The following is a 15,714-nucleotide window of genomic DNA, read 5'->3' on the forward strand; positions in this document are numbered from 1 at the left end:
AGACAAATATAATAGATGAAAATTGCAAAAGAAATGATGCTCACCCACGGCAGGGAGCCCTGGAACAAGGCGTTTGGTTTTACTCTGAGCTGGTACCACCTGTTCATAATTTGGGCGAGAGTCCCTTTCCCACAGAAGGCCCTGTCAGTCTAAGCAGGAAGGTGACTCACCTGAACTCATTGTTTGCCCCCCAGCCCTGGCGGCTCAGGCCTACGCCCTGAAAGAGGAGAATGACAGCCTCCGCTGGCAGCTGGATGCCTACAGGAATGAGGTGGAGCTGCTGAAGCAAGAAAAAGAACAGCTTTTCCGAACAGAAGACAACCTCACCAAGGACCAGCAGCTCCAGTTCCTGCAGCAGACCATGCAAGGCATGCAGCAGGTACCGGCCCAGGCGTGTTGTGGTTCTTTTGTCTTGCTTTTCAGGAAAGGGATGTGTGTAGTCTTTGGACGTGAAATGAGAGCCATTTGCAGGGCAGGTGAAGAAGAAGAAATGACAACTGAAAAGCTAAGTTGCTAGGACAGGAAAGTGTGATGACTGTGTGTGGGAGGGTAGAACCTGGAGAAAACCCCAGATAAAGAAATTACGTTGAGAAAGGCACCCCCCAGGTAGGAAACACAGGAAGAAAGTCTAGGTGATGGAAAGGATTGCAAATGAAATTGAGCTGTGCAGCAAACAGGCAAAAATCCTGATTGTGACACAGGTGCTTTGTAATCTCAGAACGTTTAAATCAAAAGCATGCTGATTTACAGAAGCATGGGGAGTTTGTTTATTTTCAAGATCAATGGAAACATAAGCTACATTGTTCCCACTTCTTCTGGATTATACCTGGGATCTAGTCAGGTTCCACGAGCACCCTAGGTATATAGTTAAGACATGTTGTTGATGGGATGGATGAAGCACTAGAATTTGGGGGAACTGGCAACTCACAAATAAGTCAATCTGTGTGCTTTTGTTAATGAATTCCAGATACCTTGCACACTCAAGTTAAATGTGTATTTCCAGCAATTACCAGAAGGAGGCAGATGCTGTGGGCTTCTGAAGAAGGGAATGGAACACAGACTGTGAGAAATGAGGGATTGAAGAGAGGGGAAAGCTGAGCCCTGGCAGTGGGGGAACCAAATCAAAGATTCACAGCTGGATTTATACCTGAAAACATCAATTGATATCTGATACACGTAGGGTGTTTGGACCTTTGAGTTATCATAGAATAATATAGTACAAATTATCATCATACATAGGTATTTTTTTTTTTTACTCCTCTGAATATGTAAACTAACCACTCTTTCCTGGCAAAAAGAAAGAAAAAGAGATCGTTTTTATTTAAACAATGGGAAATTTAAGTAGGATAATGGAAAATTAAATCCCATATAATAAAAGGCTAATATGTAAATCGACTGAACGACGGAATGACCGGTCGCTATGACGTGCACTGACCACCAGGGGGCAGACGCTCAACACAGGAGCTGCCCCCTAGTGGTCAGTGCACTCCCACTAGGGAGCACCACTCAGCCAGAAGCTGGGCTCACGGCTGGCGAGCACAGCAGCAATGGCAGGAGCCTCTCCCACCTCTGCAACAGCGGACACCCCCTGACAGGTCCTGGACTGCAAGAGGGCATAGACTGGGCTGAGGGACCGCCCCCCCAGTGCACGAATGTCATGTACCAGGCCTCTAGTGTATATATGATCAATGATATTTTTTAAATCCCTCCATCCATATTGACTGCTGTTTAAGATCTGGAGCATGATTTGCCTACAAAACTATCTTAATGATTAGAGGTAGCTGCTACAGAAACATTCACCAAGCAGGAAAAAAATAATTGAGGAAAATGGACATGAAAAGAAATGAGGATTGCAGGAGAACCAAGATGGCGGCATAGGTTAACGCCGGAGTTTGCTGCTTTGAACAACTACTTCAAAAGTGAAACCAAAAAACGGAAGGGACATCACCCAGAACCACAGGAACGCTGGCTGAGTGGAAGTCCTACAACTAGGAGGAAAGAGAAACGCTCACGGACACTCAGAGGAGGCGCAGTACTGAAGTCAAATTCTGAGGTGCGGAGTGCGTGGAGCGGGCTGGCGGCGGAGGGCGCGGTTGTTGTTTTCAATCGGGAGGGAGTCGCAGACTCTGAGCTCCAGATCCGGGCGAGTCTTTAGGGACCCAGACTCAAACAGGAGAAGCGGGACTGTCTGGCTTCGGTCAGAGCGAGTGCAGCTTTCTCTCCCAGCTTTGCAGCGGGTGCTGGGACTCAGAGAGGCAGAGCCCCTGGGGACAGGACTGAGAGCCGCCATAACTGCTCTCTCCGGCCCACCCTGTTGATCCTGTGCGACCCGCCCCGCCCAAGCCCTGCACAGAGGCATTTGCCGGATAGCCTCAGGCAAAGGCTAGATTAGCACCTCCCTAGAGGACAGAAGTTCTCTCACTGCTGACACAGCTGATTCTCATAGCCACTTGGCCTAGAGGTCAAACCCTCCCTGGAATTAGCTACAACAATCAAGATTTATCTATAAGACTGCGAACAAAGACCACTAGGGGGTGCACCAAGGAAGCATAACAAAATGCAGAGACAAAGAAACAGGACAAAATTGTCAATGGAAGAAATAGAGTTCAGAACCACACTTTTAAGGTCTCTCAAGAACTGTTTAGAAGCTGCCGATAAACTTTATGAGATCTACACGAAAACTAATAAGACCCTCGATCTTATATTGGGGAACCAACTAGAAATTAAGCACACACGGACTGAAATAACGAATATTATACAGACGCCTGACAGCAGACCAGAGGAGCGCAAGAATCAAGTCAATGATTTGAAATGCGAGGAAGCAAAAAACATCCAACCGGAAAAGCAAAATGAAAAAAGAATCCAAAAATGCGAGGATAGTGTAAGGAGCCTCTGGGACAGCTTCAAGCGTACCAACATCAGAATTATAGGGGTGCCAGAAGATGAGAGAGAGCAAGATATTGAAAACCTATTTGAAGAAATAATGACAGAAAACTTCCCCCACCTGGTGAAAGAAATGGACTTACAGGTCCAAGAAGCGCGGAGAACCCCAAACAAAAGGAATCCAAAGAGGACCACACCAAGACACATCATAATTAAAATGCCAAGAGCAAAAGATAAAGAGAGAATCTTAAAAGCAGCAAGAGAAAGAAACTCAGTTACCTACAAGGGAATACCCATACGACTGTCAGCTGATTTCTCAACAGAAACTTTGCAGGCCAGAAGGGAGTGGCAAGAAATATTCAAAGTGATGAATACCAAGAACCTACAACCAAGATTACTTTATCCAGCAAAGCTATCATTCAGAATTGAAAGTCAGATAAAGAGCTTCACAGATAAGGAAAAGCTAAAGGAGTTCATCACCACCAAACCAGGATTATATGAAATGCTGAAAGGTATCCTTTAAGAAGAGGAAGAGAAAGAAAAAGGTAAAGATACAAATTATGAACAACAAATATGCATCTATCAACAAGTGAATCTAAGAATCAAGTGAATAAATAATCTGATGAACAGAATGAACTGGTGATTATAATAGAATCAGGGACATAGAAAGGGAATGGACTGACTATTCTTGGGGGGGAAAGGGGTGTGGAAGATGTGGGAAGAGACTGGACAAAAATCGTGCACCTATGGATGAGGACAGTGGGTGGGGAGTGAGGGCGGAGGGTGGGGCAGGAACTGGGAGGAGGGGAGTTATGGGGGGAAAAAAAAGGAACAAATGTAATAATCTGAACAATAAAGATTTAATTAAAAAGAAAAAAAAAAAAAGAAATGAGGATTAAGATATAAACATGTTAATGACCAAGTCACAGAAACTATGTCTTAAACATTTACTGCAATTTTAAAGCAATTTTTGAGTCTTGGCTTTGAGTCTGACTGGTTGATGTTCACAGTGTGTGTTAGGCACATCAGTGAGACTCAGAGGTAAGAGTTCACCAGGAAAATGTCCTGACAGTTGTTGCTCAGGTCCCCGTGCTTGGAAATCGGTGTGACAGCTGCTGTGTGAGTCTCCTAGCGTTGTCCAGATGCCCCAGCACTGAGTGTGTATTGGCTCCCTTGCCAAGAGAAGGGTCTGCTAATTTCCCAAAAGACCACAAGCCACTCTGCCACACCTCCCACAACCGGCCCTCTTTTCCTCCAGGAAAGATTATCCTAGTTGCTTTAAAAGTTGGTAAAACCTTTAAAGCGGTTGAAGATTCAAATCTAAGAAAGTCAGAGGAGATGAGGATGTGCTCATCAGTCAGGGAGAAAAAAAGTAGGTTCGGGGGAGGTGTGTGTGTGTGGCAGCCAAGGGCCTGGTCCACACAGGAGCAGTGTTAGAAGCCACCACCCAACCACAGCCCCTTTCAGGGGAATTCGGTTGCTGCAGCTTCTCATGCATTTGCAGAATCTCCTTAGTAGGAAAATTATTTTCGTATAGTTCTTTTGTTTGTTTTGGGGGGTTTTGTTTTGGTTTGGTTTAAACAACAGAAATTCACTACCTCACAGTTCTGGAAGCTAGAAGTACAAGATCAAAATGTCAGCAGGGTTGGTTCCTCTGAGGGCTGTGGGGATGAATTTGTCCCATGGTTCTCCCCTGGCTCCTGGTAGTTTGCTGGGAATCCTTGTGCTTCCTTGGCTTGTAAACACAACACCTTGTTTTTTGCCTTTTTCTTCTTCACAGGTATGTGTGTCTGTGTCCAAATTTTCACTTTTTATAAGGACATAATTTGTATAGGATTAAGGGGCAAATTTCACTCTAACCTCAGCGTAACTAATGGCATCTGCGATGACTCTTTTCAAGTAAGGTTACATTCTAAGGTACATGGGGCTAGAACTTCACCATATAAATTTTGGTGGGGGAATATACAGTTCAATCAGTAACAAGTACATAATACATACGTAACCGAGACCAAGGTTTGGCTACCTGCTGCCACAAAAGCCAAACTTCTGAGACAGGTGCTTGTGAAAGAGGGAAAAGGTTTGTTCAGGTGCTGGCCGTCAGGAAGATGAGTGAATCATGTCCTAAAAGCCATCTTCACACCTCAGTGCAGGCAGAGGTTTTTATACAGAGGAAGAAGGAAAGCAGAACAGAGATTAAATGGAGAGGGTTGAAAGGGTCTCAGACCAGCAGAGTCCATTCCAATAAGGACCTTGAAACTGGTCACATGAGGGTCTGCTGTGGGTCATCCTGGTTTTCATTATCCTGATTTTCATTATCTTGGTTTTATGTCATCTTGGTTTTATGGTTGAAGATCAGCAATTCTCCTAGAACTAGGATGCCTGAAGGTTGGAGTCTGTATCTTCTGAAGTTAGTTCCTAGGATACTTATACAAATATGCTGTTTATCTATAAGCTACATATTAGTCAGAGTCAGCATTTACAGAAACAACATCAAACGAATATTGGGGTGGGTTACAGATAGTCAGAATATATTTGGAATGGAGGAATGAATGGACGAAGACACAGAAGCACGAACGAGCATGGTGCCTGTCAGGAGTTCTGGTTCATTTGGGATTCTTGGGTCATAAACAGCAAGGCAGACAGTGGTGAGAGCTGACATCCTGGGGGATTGACTGTGGAGCGCCTCCTTAGCACAGGGGAAGCACTAACCCAGTGGCAGTAAATGTGAGTTTAATTTTTACTGGTTGTTAGGTAGATGCATTGCAATCTCTGTGGCAACCCGTCTTTAATATCGTTTTAAAATATACCGTATACGCTTGTTAAGATTTATATCTCTACCTTCACATCACTTTGAATAAATTATCACAACTTGCTAAATTGAGACCCACAGCAAATAACTCTCCTCACTCTAAAACCTACTCTCATTCTGTCTGCTGTCTACTTTTTAAACTAGGAAATCATGATGTCACGGGCATGTCAACAGGTAGAGAAGGGGTTGGCCTCCCATATGTCATTGATTTAGCAATCCATGTATGGGAAATTTTTTCTGTTATAAACAAAAGGGGGGAAAAAAAGAGTCTCAACAGCCTTAGAACTAGCATACAAGTTTTAGAATTAACTTCAAGTTTAGCCAAAAAGTTTCTAACCTTTCTTCTTTTAATTCATTAAGTATATGTTCACTAGCATCACAGCATATCTCTTACTTTCATGAAGAAAACATTATGGGCAAGGTCCCTAAAAATGAAAAGTCCTTGGGTGATTTTGTCAGGTTGTTTCTCACTCTACCCCTACATTACATGTGAGTCATAATTTAATATTATTAGATGTTTCAATAATAGCTTACAACCATGGTAACACAGTAGCCTTTTCCTGATCTTAAGCTAGCAATGAAGGTAACCTGTTTTTGCCACAGAGATAGTGAGGTTGTTGGCTTTCATTCTTATTTTTTAGGTATATATTGAAAAATAATGCATATTTTATTTTTTTAAAGATTTTTATTGGTTTCAGAGAGGAAGAGAGAGGGAGAGAGAGATAGAAACATCAATGATGAGAGAGAATCATTGATTGGCTGCCTCCTGCATGCCCAGTACTGGGGACCAAGCCAGCAACCTGGGCATGTGCCCTTGACCAGAATTGAACCCAGGACCCTTCAGTCCACAGGCCAACGCTCTGTCCACTGAGCCAAACCAGCTAGGGCAATAATGCATATTTTAAATGCTTATTTATCTTCAGATTTCCACACTGAATTGTTTTCTTTGGTTTATTGAGGTAAAATATACATACAATAAAATACTCTTTTTAGGGGTACAGTTCTATCAATGTTGACAAATTCATACACTCATACACTTATGTAACCACCACTACCCCAGTCAATGTATAAAACAGTTCCATCATCACCAAAAAGTGTTCTTATGCTCCTTTTTAGTTACCCTCACTCCCAGCAACCACTGATTTGTTTTCTATCCTTGTAGTTTTCCCTTTTACAGAATGTCATGTAAGTGGAATCATACAGTATGCAATATTTTGAGCCTAGCGTCTTTCACTTAGCATAATGAAGTTGAGATCCATCCATGTTACTGTATCAGTTCATTCTGTTTTACACTGAATAGTTTTCCATCGTAAGGAAGAACCATAATTTGTTTACCTAGTCATTAGTTAAAGGACATTTGGGTGATTTCCTGTTTGGAACAAATATGAATAAATCTGCTGTAAACATTCACTTGCAAACTTTTTGTTTGGTCATATTTTTCATTTCACTTGGGTAAATACCCAGGAGTAAGATTGCTGGGTCATATGGTAAGGGTGTTTAACTTTTTAAGAAACTGATTAAATGTTTTGCAAAATGTCTTGGACCATTATGCATTCCCATGGGACTATATGAGGATTCTAGATGTTCTGTGTCCCCATCAGTCAGCATTTGATATGGTTAGCTTGTTTTGGTTTGTCTTTTTTTTTTTTTTTGCCACTACAGTAAGTATACAGTGGTATCTCATTATGGTTTTAACCACACCTAAATTTAAACAATATTTGTATTTTTATTCTTGAGGATAGGCCAATATGTCATATTTTTAAATAACAGACTTAAAAATATCAGAATTCTTTTTGAAGCCATGTATAAATCATATTGAAAGGACTGATAAATATTCATAAAATAACAGGATACAATTATAAGCTGCTGATCATAAAACTATGTGTGACTAATGATGAGTATGTCAGAAGACTTTCCCATGAATACTTTACGTTGGTGCTTTTACATAGTATTAACAGATGCTGCCTAAAGACTAGCTGTCTTAGGCCAGTAAACCATTGACTCACATAGAGCAGAAGCTTGACACGAATGAAGACCAGGCAAGTCAGCTCTCTGGATAACTTTCAACAAGGGAAGATCAGAAAAAACGGGGAAAGAAGATTATTATGATCAACACCATTTTAGAAACTAAAGTATAAAGTAACCCTGGCTAGTTTTGCCAAATTGGGCAAGAGATGGTCTTTGAGATATAATTAATAAATAAATGAACGTGTGTTGAAATGAGAACATCAGTGAGTGCATCTGACCACTTACATTAAGCGTCTCTTCTAAAATCTCCATTATGCTATTCTGTTGCTTAGTAAGTATTTAGAAATAGTACATAGTTTGCAGTCAATTGCTCTCTGAAATTCATACGTGAGGAAGTCTGATTTGTCCATGTCAAAATCAGGATAATTACTATGGCAGCAGGACTGAGGGTGATGAAGGGGACTGTGCTGATGAACGTGACTCTCTGACCATGGTGACTGAGGTGACAGTAATGGCTATAGCGGTTAAGGTGCCCGTGGAGAAGGTGGCTGTGGCAGGGTGGTGGTGTTTCTGATATTAGAAAATTTGGGGACAGGTAAAAATGAGCATATCCAAGAAAATTTTAGAGATTTATTTTAATTTCTGGAAAAAAAAAAAACACAGCTTGTCCCTTAAAAATTGTGAAAATCCTCGAAAGCCCAGCCCCTCTGCTCCCAGTGGAAATAAAAAGGTGGTGCTACATTAGGTGAAGTGCTGCGAGCAAAGAACCAGACCAAAGTGATCAGAGTTTGCAATAGGCATCTCTCTGTTTTCTTGATAATTTTACACTTTTGTTTTCTGTTTCCTTCCTGAAATGTTCGCTGGTCAGAAAATGAACTACTAGGCTGATGCTCTGTGCCCATTTTTCTTTCTCTCATATTATCTGTTTAAACTTTATCTTTTATCCTTTCTATTTAAGTTTCTATTTGATAATCACATTTTATTTGCAAATATTATTTTTGTTCTTTGACTATTGTCTCTTCATGTAATATTATCTTTATGTTTTGGTTTCATTATCTTCTCAAATCTTTTTGAGAATACTAAGCAGAATTTTAAAAAATTCTCTTTGTTCCTGAATCATTTCTGTGTATTCCAGGATTGGCTGTTTGGTTTTTATATCTCAGTCTGTCTCTCTCATGCCACAGGTTTTCTCTCATGGGAGGGGACCTGGTCGTCTGTTTGTATTGGGGAATGAAAGGCGTGGCTGGCTCCCTGCTGAGCCCAGGTGTCTGTCTCTCCACGTGTTCCACGTGGTCTCTCTCCCGTGAATGAGGACTGATTGGCACAAAAGCCAGAACTGCCCTACACTAGGAACTCCCTAGAACTCCCTTCCCATTCCCTTTGCTGCCTAAAGTTTATTCATTGACAGGCATTTTAATAGAGTCTCTGGAGGAAGGAAACAAAATGCAAACACCCATGGGATATGTCTGATGTTCTAAACAAAAGCCCTTCTAGGGGCTTTTAGCTGTAATGCAGCCCTGGAATGAATTCTTGGTTGCCATGTGGGCCAGGGAGGGCAGGGGAGGTGTATTACAGGTTATTCTGGCTGTCCAGAAGCAGACAGGGAGAGGAGGAATGGTAAGCATGCTTTCCAAATGTCTAAGAGAAAGGAACATGGGGACTAAAGATAGCTGCCTGGGGATGAGGAGGCAGACACACAGATTAGACGAGTTTGAGGGAGGAGGAAAGGAAGACAGTCCAGGAAAGGTGACATGAAGAGGCTGCAATATCCTATATAATAAAGAGGTAATATGCAAATTGACCATCACACCCTCACAAGATGGCTGCCCTGTGTGGTCACAAGATGGTTGCCCCCATGTGGCCACAAGATGGACACCACAAGAGGAGGAGAGGGCAGGGGAGGGCAGTTGGGAGCAGCCAGGCCTGCAGGGGAGGGCAGTTGGGGCTACCAGGCCGTCGGGGGGGGGTCATTTGGGGGGGACCAGGCCTACAGGGGAGGGCAGTTAGGGGCAACTGGGCTGGCAGGGGAGGGCAGTTGGGGGCGACCGGGCCAGAAGGGGAGCAGTTAGGTGTCGATCAGGCTGGCAGGGGAGTGGTTAGGGTGTGATCAGGCTGCCAGGCAGAAGCAGTTAGGGGCAAGCAGGCAGGTGAGTGGTTGGGAGCCAGCAGCCCTGAATTGTGAGACGGATGTCCGACTACCCCGGATGCAGTCGGACATCCCCCGAGGGGTCCCAGATTGGAGAGGGTGCAGGCTGGGCTGAGGGACATGCCCCTCCCCCAGTGCATGAATTTCATGCACTGGGTCTCTAGTATAATAATAATAATAATAATAATAATAATAGTGACATGGTTAACTGTTTTCCATTCTGTTTTGATGTTTTGACCTAGAAGAAAAGAAGGCAGGGAATAAAAAAACAAAACAAAACTGACAGTACCAAGGCAGGCAAGCCTAAGTGCAGCAGGGTGTGCAAAGAGGAGAAGAGTAGAAAGAGTGAAGGAGGGGTGAGTACATGCAGAGGTCAGGGAAAGGCAGGGGAAGAGCAGTTCTTCCTCTAGAGTTTTTTGTTTGTTTTAAGGAAAATTACACAAATATGGAAGGATAAGAAGAGAAAAAAAATTGTCCAAAAGATTAGACTCAACATTTTTACAATGATAAATCAATTTTCAGATCTTTTGCAAAATATTTAGATAAATGAACTAGATGCATAATGTGAAAAATGAAAGATTGATTAGCTTGGAATCCGTGGGATGTATTATGAGGATCTGCCCTCTAAGTAGGACTCTTCCCTCAGGAAGCTCAGAATTGTTCAGTTGGAAGAGAATAGCATATCCATGATTATCTGGTTGATTACTCACTGGGGAAGAAGCATATAACAGCATTATCATAATATTGTTAATATATGAAACATACATCAGTGCAGAAAATAATTCAGTATCGCTGGACAGGGCAGGAGAATCACATTATTGCCGTGTAGAGAAAGGGGCTTTCTTTTAGATTTTCCTGTGTAAGTAGGAAAACATTTGTTTTACAAAGTTCAAAAGTTCAAAAATAGGTGTGACTATAAATATCATGAACATACAAAAAATCTGGAATAACACAAGCTACAACTGCAGTAACAGACCCTATGTTTATTTCAATGACCCAGATGAAGTTTCTTTTTATTGTTTTATTTATTTTTAGTTGTTGTTAATCCTCACCTGGGGTTATTTTCCCATTGATTTTTAGGGAGAGTGGACAGAGAGAAACATCAATGTGAGAAAAACACATCAGTTGGTTGCCTCCTGCAGTAACCCTGATCAGGGTCTAGGCCGTGGAACAGCCTGCAACCAAGGTACTATCCTTGACCAGAATCGAACCCGGGACCCTTTGGTCTGCAGGCCAATATTCTATCCACTGAGCCAAACCAGCTAGGGCTGAAGTTTCTTTTTAAATCAAAAACAACCCACATTCGTATTAGAAGTTCTTTGACATTTTAGTATAATCAGAATAGTCATTAAATGCACATCTGTCAGATGATGTGGCTTTAAAAAGGTTAATGACTGGCCATCAGGGTTCATAGTAGCTGCCAAATTTGGGATCCACTGTGGACTTCTTTTCCTTTCACTGAACTACCCTGGAGTTTGTTGTTTCATTTCCTACCCATTCTTCAGCCAAGCACCTTGGGATGTTGCCTTAGACTAGCAGCACACAAGATGGTGACGATAATCCTCATTTATAATTCAGCGGCACCATTCATCAGGCGGCCGAAGCCATTTGCAGAGTTCCTGCCGGCAGCCTGTGCATTTCTGAGATCTGCAGATTGCATTCTCTGGCACATCTGAAGAAAGCGTATATCCCACTGCAGTGTGAGACTATCGAAGGCACGGTTGGTGCATTTGGAACCAGAAATAGAAACCAATTCTTTAATTCCGGGCCCAGGGCTTTACATTACAAAAGTCTACCTGCTTGAAATGATCGCACCTGACATCTGCTAAGGGGTTTGGAGTTTAAAGCACATTCCCATTGGACTCTGCCCAAGGTACAAAGGTAAAAGTACTAGGAAGGGAGCCTCTCTAAGTGTTTTAGCAGTTTCACAAAGAAGGGGCCACTGGGCGTCTGGCTGTTTTCGTTGAACAGAGATCACGCGATAAGGAACGAGATAAGCCACCCAAGGGGTGCCAGGCTTTTGCTCAAGGAAATGAAAACAGTGCACCAGTAGAAGGAAAAGGTGTTTTCTGTACAGCTTTCTGAGAGTCAGCTGTCTGGACCTAGGGTCCTTCCTCTGGAGAATGGGTCCTGCCAACCTCAGACCAAACTTGTTGCAATAAAGTGAGGTTATGTATGTGCATGCATTTTGAAAAGCTGTTGTACAAATGCACGTGGTGATTGGCACATCCCAGCCCCCGGTGCTCTCCCTGTTACCCTGTAATTTTCTGCAGCTTACGCTGGTACTCTGGACACGGTGCTCAGAATGCTGTCATCACCAGAGCAGGAGAGACAGGCCGCTCTGTCCTTCCCGTGCTTGTCAGTTGCTGGAAATATTATTGACAAAAGCCATTGCCTGTTTTCTGATTCCATGTCATAGCCCCTAACTTGGTCTTTACATTAGTGGAGTGAGAGCTAGCAAAAAGAAAGTAACATATATGTGGCTTTTACTTATTAATTTGGACTGTAGAAATAAAACTCTTCACTTCTGGGAATGAAAGGAGAAGCCCTAATAAAACTTAATTACGGGAGTCTTCATCTCATTATTTGTTATCCTGCACTGCCATTGATTAATTTGATCATTAAATCCCTCCTCATTAGTAATTGTCCCTTCTAAAAATAATGAGGCTAGCAGAGAATCTATGTAGGAGCCAGGGGGAGAACCAGTGGCATTGCCCTGCACACATTCAAATCTTCAGGCTTCTACCTTTCGCTGTTCCTCCCTGAAGTCTGCAGTGTCTCCCATAGACTTGCAGCCATTCCCAGGACAAAGGAGCTCTGCTGTTCCCAACACACCAGCTGCGGTGGTTGGATGACCTTTGCGTGACCCTCCTCTCCACCCCCTCGTTTGGAAATTGCCTCCTGCCTTGTAGGCCATATCACACCACGAGTGCCAGATTTATAGTGAAATGGATCTTTTCTTAAATGCTATAAATCAAAACAGGCTTTTGCTGCAGACGCATACTGGCCTTTTACTCTGTCTGACCACTGTTGTGTCTCCCTCCAGCCACGGACACTAAAATGAATCCTTGTGGCCTGGCCTTGACTTCATTCGGTATAGTCTGCCAGTGCAAAGCCGCAGCCCCATCCACGCTGCAGCCCTGACCACAGGCGTACACACCGCCGCCTGTATACAGCAGGTGCCACGCTCGCAGCCAGACTGATGTAATTATCCATCTCTCACAGTGGGCTGCAGTTGGGAGGGATTCGTGCTGCAGGGCTTTCTCCATGCAGCTGGTTAGGGGAGGAAGCATGAGGATTAGAAAGACCAGCCAATTTTCTTCTCATCAGAAATGAAGGCTGTGAAGAGAAAGCAGGGAGGCTGGTGGTGGGGGTGAGAGAATACAACGTGGAAACAATCTGAAAGGAGAAGAACGAGTCGGAGAAAAAAGCCCTCCTTATCTGAGTAAGAGAATAAACAGAGAGGAAGAGAAACGTAGGTGGGAGTTGCAGTTTTTCTGGATCTAGGTTTGTCATTTTAATTTTTGTTTTATTTTCCTTTTTATAAAAGAATGTATACCAATGCAGAAAACTTGGAAACATAAAAGAAGCATATAAAAGGAAACAAATCATTCCCAGTGTCACTACCCAGGTAAAACTATAGTTAACATTGACATGTATCCTTTCGCTCTTTTTCTCTAGGTTCACAGGCACATATAGGGGTAATCATTTTCAAATATTGACCAGGGGAATAGCCAAGCTTAGCACTTAAAGTTTCTGGAACTGTACCCACAGTGTGGAATGGGGAATTCAGTTCCAAGATATTGTTAGATGGGTAGTTAAAGACTATGTTTTCTCCCCTGTTAACAAAGCATGCTGAATAGTCGTCAAGGGAAACCTAAACAAAGTTAGTGCCCAATCTGGTCCTCACTTTACAGACCACCCACCTCACTCTGTGGATCATTGCAAAGCCCCTGCCTCAGGGAGTCCTTTTCTGGATGCTACTTCCTCAGTTTGGCTGTTACCTCGCCATGTTTTTGTGGTTTCTGTTTCATCTCTGTGTGTCTCTGTGCCTCTCTCTCCTTCTCCTTCCTCCTCTAATTTCTCTCTCTCTCTCTCTCTCTCTCTCTCTCTCTCTCTCTCTCTCTCTCTCTCACACACACACACACACACACACCACTGAGTAAACAGCCACAACAGCTGTATTTGCTGGAAGTGCTGGAGACTATAGAAAAGGAGACAATATACTTGAACTCTGATTGTAGGTTTCCAAGGAAGGGGTGTTGCAAGTAATGCTTTTAAATGCAGGAAGAGCAGAGTGACTTTTCAAAGCTTTATTATCTCTTTTTCTTCTTCCTTTTGTTCTCTTAATTTATTCTGCGGTGTCTTTGTGCATATACATTCCATTTTTTATGTCTTCTACCACCAGCACTAATTTAATTGATTTAAGCCAGGTATTACCCAGGCATTACAGTCAGAGGGGTTTCAGTGGCAAGACGGGAGGGGGGGGGGCGTCTCTCACTCACAGTATCAGATAGGCAGCCTCTCGCCCATGATTTACCTCCTGTCCTGAGTGAGTCATTCCCACCATGTAGCAGAGTGGTACCCTGCAGGTCTATCCCTCTGTGATTCTCTGTGCGCCTTGTCCTCTCTTCTCCTGGGTTTATGTTTCTTCCCTCGTGGTTTGTATTTATCTCCAGTGCTGCTCAGTTTGTTTCAGGAAGATTTGGATAGCGATCTAGCTGTAAAGTCCATAAAAAGCTGGCATGCCGAGTTTCTCTTTACAAACATAACCTCCCCCTCCCCCTGCAGGAATCCTCCTACTTATCATTTGGGGGAAAGGGAAAAACAGGAGTTCCTAAAGTAGTGTCTCCACCCTACACCTGATAACATGAACTCAGACTGATCTCAGAGACTCGCCAGGTCACTGCAGGAGCACTCCCAGGCCTGGCCCTTCCCTCCTGGGTCCTTAGGACTCCTCTGATTACACTGGGCCCTCCAGCCAGCTTCTCTGCCCAGCTGGTGACCAACTTGCTTGATTTTAAACCCACAATTTCTGGCCATTACTCATGTGAAACCCATGCCTTGCTTTGGCTACACGGTGCACTCGCAGTAAGAAAGCGTGATAGAATGCAATAATGAGGAGTCTGCTTTAGATATAAAATTTGGACTGCACCTGGGCTCAATTTTATCACTGTTGTTACAGCATGCGGACTGCAATATACAGGCTGTTAAAACCAGGAGGGCCATGAGTGGGCCCTAACATTTATTTCCTAATTTTAATCAAATAGTGAGGTTAAGTCTCTGAGCTAAGCCCCTCACCCTTCCAGCCTCATCTCGCTGCCCAGAGCTCCTGATTCCTGGCCCTCAAGTTCATACTCTGTTTGCATTCTGAGAATCTTTTCCTTTTACATTCATCTGTATCTGTCTCCTCTCTCCCTGAAAACATGAGTTGAGACACAGTGGCTATGATTTCCCCCTGACATGTTAAATAAATTAGTTTCTTTTTTCTTCTGATGTTGGACTTGAAACTGATTCTGACATCTAAGACCAGTCTTTTGTGGCTAATTTAGTACTTTGTATCCAACTGCTATCTGAATAAAGGAATGAAGAAAAGAACAAATTGTTGAGTTACTATACACATTTTATTCTAAGACTGAAAGTCTAAACCAACTTCCCTAATTCTTAATCTTCACTGCTTTCCCTATTTAGGCCCAAGTAAATAATTACCTCATCTTACTGAGAGTAACTAGCTTTCTGGCAGACTGTGTAGAAGTTTAAGGATTGATGAGGTCATTCTATTTGTAAAGGTCACAAATGCTCTCTGCTGGTATTAAAGATCCTAGAGAGTATTAGTCGCCGACCTTATTCAGAGCAACCCCCGAGGCCCTAGGACTCCAAAGAATGACTGCACCATCGGGAATTAAGC

The 15,714-nt window shown here is 43.1% G+C and overlaps 1 protein-coding gene across 5 annotated transcripts in view; it reads left to right on the forward strand.

Moving 5' to 3' along the window:
• The window catches only part of ENOX1 (ecto-NOX disulfide-thiol exchanger 1), a 611,845-nt gene that overhangs the window by 514,788 nt on the left and 81,343 nt on the right, over positions 1–15,714 (forward strand). For all 5 annotated transcript variants that reach the window (XM_059684703.1, XM_059684702.1, XM_059684704.1 and 2 more), the window contains one exon: positions 195–379. In XM_059684703.1, the coding sequence (XP_059540686.1) occupies positions 195–379 (185 nt within the window). The remainder of the gene's footprint in view (positions 1–194; positions 380–15,714) is intronic.

Source organism: Myotis daubentonii, chromosome 2 (genome assembly GCF_963259705.1).
Source record: "Myotis daubentonii chromosome 2, mMyoDau2.1, whole genome shotgun sequence".
In the NCBI taxonomy this organism is placed as follows: Eukaryota; Metazoa; Chordata; class Mammalia; order Chiroptera; family Vespertilionidae; genus Myotis; species Myotis daubentonii.